Source organism: Borostomias antarcticus (genome assembly GCF_949987555.1).
Source record: "Borostomias antarcticus genome assembly, chromosome: 2".
In the NCBI taxonomy this organism is placed as follows: domain Eukaryota; kingdom Metazoa; phylum Chordata; class Actinopteri; order Stomiiformes; family Stomiidae; genus Borostomias; species Borostomias antarcticus.
Window position 1 is genome coordinate 41,398,109 of NC_140235.1, and position 5,000 is coordinate 41,403,108.

Here is a 5,000-nt window from a genome sequence, read left to right on the forward strand (position 1 = left end):
TTACATGCTGACAGTTCTATGCTGTTCTATTCTGCTCCTACAAGCTGAGAACTTAATTCTCCTGTCAGAGATCTGAAGGAAGTGGTTACAGTGAGTGGGTAACAGAGACTTGTTTTGAATATATAAACAACTATCAGCATTATCTCTGGATCAGGGCAGAGTCTAGCCACTGAGCCAACTCTGGATCTACAGACTGGTCAAACAGTCAAACAAGAACTAGAACTGGGAAGTTAGAGAGACGAGTTCGATTCCATTCTAGTTTGTAACCTCTGACCTGTAGCCTACCATGCCGTTATCTAAAGCATGTTCATTTTGGACTGAGTTCTTGTACTGTGCTACTGTATTGGCCTTGTACTGTGCTTGGTTGTGTGTGTGTGTGTGTGTGTGTGGGGGTGGGGGGGGGCGTGTAGTTTTGTACATCTGATTGTAATCTGTGGTATGTTTTTTGTTGTTGTTGTTATGATTGTTTTGTATTGATATTTTAATTTGGATCCCGGGAAGACTAGTCTGTCGTCTTGTGCATCGACTAACGGGGAACCATAATGAACAATAAACAATAAACAACAGGAGGTAGAGCGGGTCGTCCAATGATCGTAGGGTCGGCGGTTCGAATCCCGGCTCCTCCTGACTACATGTCGAAGTGTCCTCGGGCAAAGATACTGAACCCCAAATTGTTCCCAATACCCCGGTGAGCACCTTGCATGGCAGCTGCCGCCACTGGTGCGTGAATGTACGTGTGAATGGGTGAATGGATGAAAGCGCTATATAAGTGCCGTCCATTTACCATCTGCCCACCCTGACCCTGACCCTGTCTGCCCCCCCCCCCCCCTCCGTCTCCCCCAGGACAACTGCTGGCTGAGGCCCAACGTGGACCAGAAGAACAGTGATAAGGACAGCCACGGGGACGCCTGTGACAACTGCCGCAACGTGGAGAACCCGGACCAGAGGGACACGGACATGGACGGGAAGGGAGACTCCTGCGACGATGACATAGACGGAGACGGTACACACGGACACGCCCCCTCAGATTAGATACGCCCCCTAACACTCGCCCTCAGATTAGACACGCCCCCTAACACTCACCCTCAGATTAGACACGCCCCCTAACACTCGCCCTCAGATTAGACACGCCCCCTAACACTCGCCCCCAGATTAGACACGCCCCCTAACACTCACCCTCAGATTAGACACACCCCCTAACACTCACCCTCAGATTAGACATGCCCCCTAACACTCGCACTCAGATTAGACACGCCCCCTAACACTCACCCTCAGATTAGACACACCCCCTAACACTTACCCTCAGATTAGACACACCCCCTAACACTCGCCCTCAGATTAGACACGCCCCCTTACCCTCACCCTCAGATTAGACACACCCCTAACACTCACCCTCAGATTAGACACACCCCCTAACACTCACCCTCAGATTAGACACACCCCCTAACACTCACCCTGCCCCTGACGGAAGACAGCTTGGATGGGAGAAATGCAGAGGATAAATGACACAAGCGACCGCTGTAGATGCATGTGTTTGTGTGTTCTGTGTCGCCGATCACTCTCGCGTGTTTCGGTGTGTAATTGCTGTGTAGCCAATTGAAGACGACCTTCGAGGTCTTGTGTAATTTTTTGGGGGGGAACTACAACCCAAACTGTAGACCAAGAGACGTTCCCGGGTTTTTGCCTACAAGTCTCCCGCCTAGTCATCATGAAGGCACGGTTATTAAACCAGCTGCGCTACCTATATTTATCTTTCCAGACACATTGACATTTGTCTGCGCCTCCCTCCTCCCCTCCACGCGCCTCCCTCCTCCCCTCCACGCGCCTCCCTCCTCCCCTCCACGCGCCTCCCTCCTCCCCTCCACAGATCACAGGCTTTTTCCATCTTCCTCGCCAGCTCCTCTGAGACACGAGAGATGGCATCTCAGGCCTATCAACACACCTGCCTGGCTAACGAAACAACAGCGCCTCCCAGTGGCTAAAACTATACTAGTGATACTGTATGTAGTACTAACTATATACAGTATCACTAAAACTTGCTTCGATCGCAGTCCGCCTGCTTCTATATCAAAGTGCTACTGATGCATGATTGATAATTGAGGCAAACATTCATAAATGTTTGGTTACACTACGTGGTTTATATTGTTCTTTTTACATATTTATACTTTGGAGATGTCTGTATGTACTTAAATGTAACATAAGAACAACAGCTACCCCTAGTGTTCAAACATGAGATTTGAACATTGGACCATATTAAAACAGATAGGTAGGCCTTATGGATACTCCTCTATTGGTCAAAAAGAAGGCAAGACAAACCAATGAGGTAACCCCGTCTGTTCTGATTGGACGCCAGGTCTGAAGAACTTCCTGGATAACTGTCAGAATGTCCAGAACCGGGACCAGTTGGACCGGGACGGAGATGGCGTGGGAGACGCCTGCGACAGCTGCCCTGACATCCCCAACCCAAACCAGGTCAGACATCCCCCGTCCGAACCGGGTCAGAACCAGCCAGAGTCGATCTGCGTCATTAAACATCTTATGAGATGAAATATTCTCTCCTCGTTCTGTATCCTCAGCCTCTAGTGAGTTGCCCTTTTGTCCCTCTTAACTCATGGGTATCAGGGCAGTATACCAGGACAGTATAAATATAATTGCCCTGATATCCACAGCCTAACCAGGTCAGCTCTAGGAAGTTGGGTCGACCCAGCTGCCCCTGCTGGGCTCTTGGGACAGAACCGGTCTCTATAGATAGAGTAGGCGGGGCCAGTTCAGTCTTGAGACTCTGGCACATTTGTAAGCTTTCAAGAAGAGATTGTCCTCATCACTGGTATAGCTCCCAATAGCCTGTATTTATTGAGTTAACACCCAAGCGTGTAACGTTTCAAGCCTTACCGGCCTGGAGTCTGGGGAAGAGCCGGGAAGGCTCGAAACGTTACACGCTTGGGCGTTAACTCAATAAATACAGGCTACTGGGAGCTATACCAGTGATGAGTATAGCTCCCAGTACCAGTGATGCGGAGAATCTCTTCTGTATTGCTGACGTGATGCGGAGAATCTCTTCTGTATTGCTGACGACTGTCTGTCCAGCACCTGGATGTGAGTGTGGATGTTCGTGCCTCATACCCTTTTTCACATCTGTAAGCTTTCCCAGATTCACGGTTTCCAAACCCTGAAACTGCGGGGAGGCGGTTTGTTTTAACCGTGTTCTTTTTCTGTTTGTTTTTCAGTCTGACATCGACCATGACCTGGTGGGAGACTCCTGTGATACCAACCAAGACAGGTGAGGTATCTCTAGTAGTCCACCTGGAAGTGGAGGTAGAGTCTCTAAAAATGCTCACGTTGTTCTGATAAAATTAATGCATGTTTAAGTTTCGTGCTCAAATCCATGACTCTAAAAGATTCAGCCATCTGTACCCAGACCAACAGGCCAACACTGTGCTTCTGGGTCAGTCCGTTAGTGTAGTTGTCATGAATCTGAATCCATTTCCCCTAATGTCACTTCCTGTGTGTCATATCCGTTGTATAGTGACGGCGACGGTCACCAGGACACCAAGGACAACTGTCCCCTGGTGATCAACAGCTCCCAGCTGGACTCGGACAAGGATGGACTCGGAGACGAGTGTGACGACGATGACGACAACGATGGCATTCCTGACACGCAGCCTCCTGGGCCGGACAACTGTCGCCTGGTGCCCAACCCGGACCAGATCGACGACAACGGTCAGTGACCATCCGGTCTCGCTTAGCCAGACCTACAGGATCTCCACACTCTGTTTACGCTGTGCCAGCGCTGGAGAACGGTCTGGCTGAACTCACTACCATTCGGGGTTAGCTGCATGTCTTTAAACCAATCACAATCCTCTTGGGCGGAGAGGTTGCTAGGTTGTTGTGTTCCACACATAGTCTGGATTGAATCTGATTGGTCCGGGAATCAAACCCGCCACCATTGATTGGGCAGTTTATCCCCAAAACCCTCCATCTGTTGAGTCAGACTAGTGAATACTAGGTGATGATTCTCTGACTGTAGTGATCAAGATAAGGAAGATGTCGTGAGAAGAATCGAAGAATGTGTTGAAGAATGGTGACTGCTCATTATATGTGACGCAGCGTGTCTATTCACATTATCGCACTCGAACCAACATAAAGGAACTACAGTACTGTTAGCTCACATCCCACCGGACTAGAAACTAATAACTCTTATCTCCTGAGTCTGTAGCGTTGTTTTGTTGGACACGTATCTCACTACGCGCTCTTCTCCGCTGCGTCTCTCAGACGACGGCATCGGAGACGTGTGCGAGTCGGACTTTGACATGGACAAGATCATAGACAGGATCGACAACTGCCCCGAGAACGCCGAGGTCACCCTGACAGACTTCCGAGCCTATCAGACGGTAGTGCTGGACCCTGAGGGCGACGCCCAGATCGACCCCAATTGGGTGGTCCTCAACCAGGTCAGATCATGATTGGCTGAGTCCACAGTATGTTAGGTGATGGTTAAAAGCAGGTTGATGGAGACGTGTCCCCGATGTTTTGACAGAGATCTCACTCACTTCTCTTGCAGGGCATGGAGATCGTCCAGACCATGAACAGCGACCCAGGACTTGCTGTTGGTAAGTTCACAAGTCTCTCTTGAGACGTCAATCTCAAAGGGGACGTCTTGACGTCTTGGGGCGGCTGTAGCTCAGTTGGTAGAGCGGGTCGTTCAGTGATCGAAGGGTCAGTGGTTTGAATCCCAGCTCCGACTGTCCACATGTCGAAGTGTCCTTGAGCAAGACACCTAACCCCAAATTGCTCCCAATGAGCAGGTTAGCACCTTGCATGGCAGCTGCTTCCATTGGTGTGTGAATGTGTGTGTGAATGGGTGAATGAGAGGTCATTGTAAAGCGCTTTGAGTGCCGCTAAGGCGGAAAAGCGCTATATAAGTGCAGTCCATTTACCATTTACCATTGAAAGGGTGAGATGTGTAGGAAGACCGCATCTTTTGAGTCTCTCTGATGTAC

General features: G+C 49.8%; 1 protein-coding gene across 1 annotated transcript in view; it reads left to right on the forward strand.

Moving 5' to 3' along the window:
• thbs4b (thrombospondin 4b) overlaps positions 1-5,000 on the forward strand; it is a gene marked incomplete at both ends in the record, with an annotated part of 19,191 nt that overhangs the window by 11,287 nt on the left and 2,904 nt on the right. The window contains 6 exons of the mRNA XM_084450716.1: positions 844-1,003; positions 2,354-2,472; positions 3,228-3,280; positions 3,527-3,720; positions 4,273-4,451; positions 4,562-4,610. Coding sequence (XP_084306842.1) covers positions 844-1,003; positions 2,354-2,472; positions 3,228-3,280; positions 3,527-3,720; positions 4,273-4,451; positions 4,562-4,610 — 754 coding nt within the window. The remainder of the gene's footprint in view (positions 1-843; positions 1,004-2,353; positions 2,473-3,227; positions 3,281-3,526; positions 3,721-4,272; positions 4,452-4,561; positions 4,611-5,000) is intronic.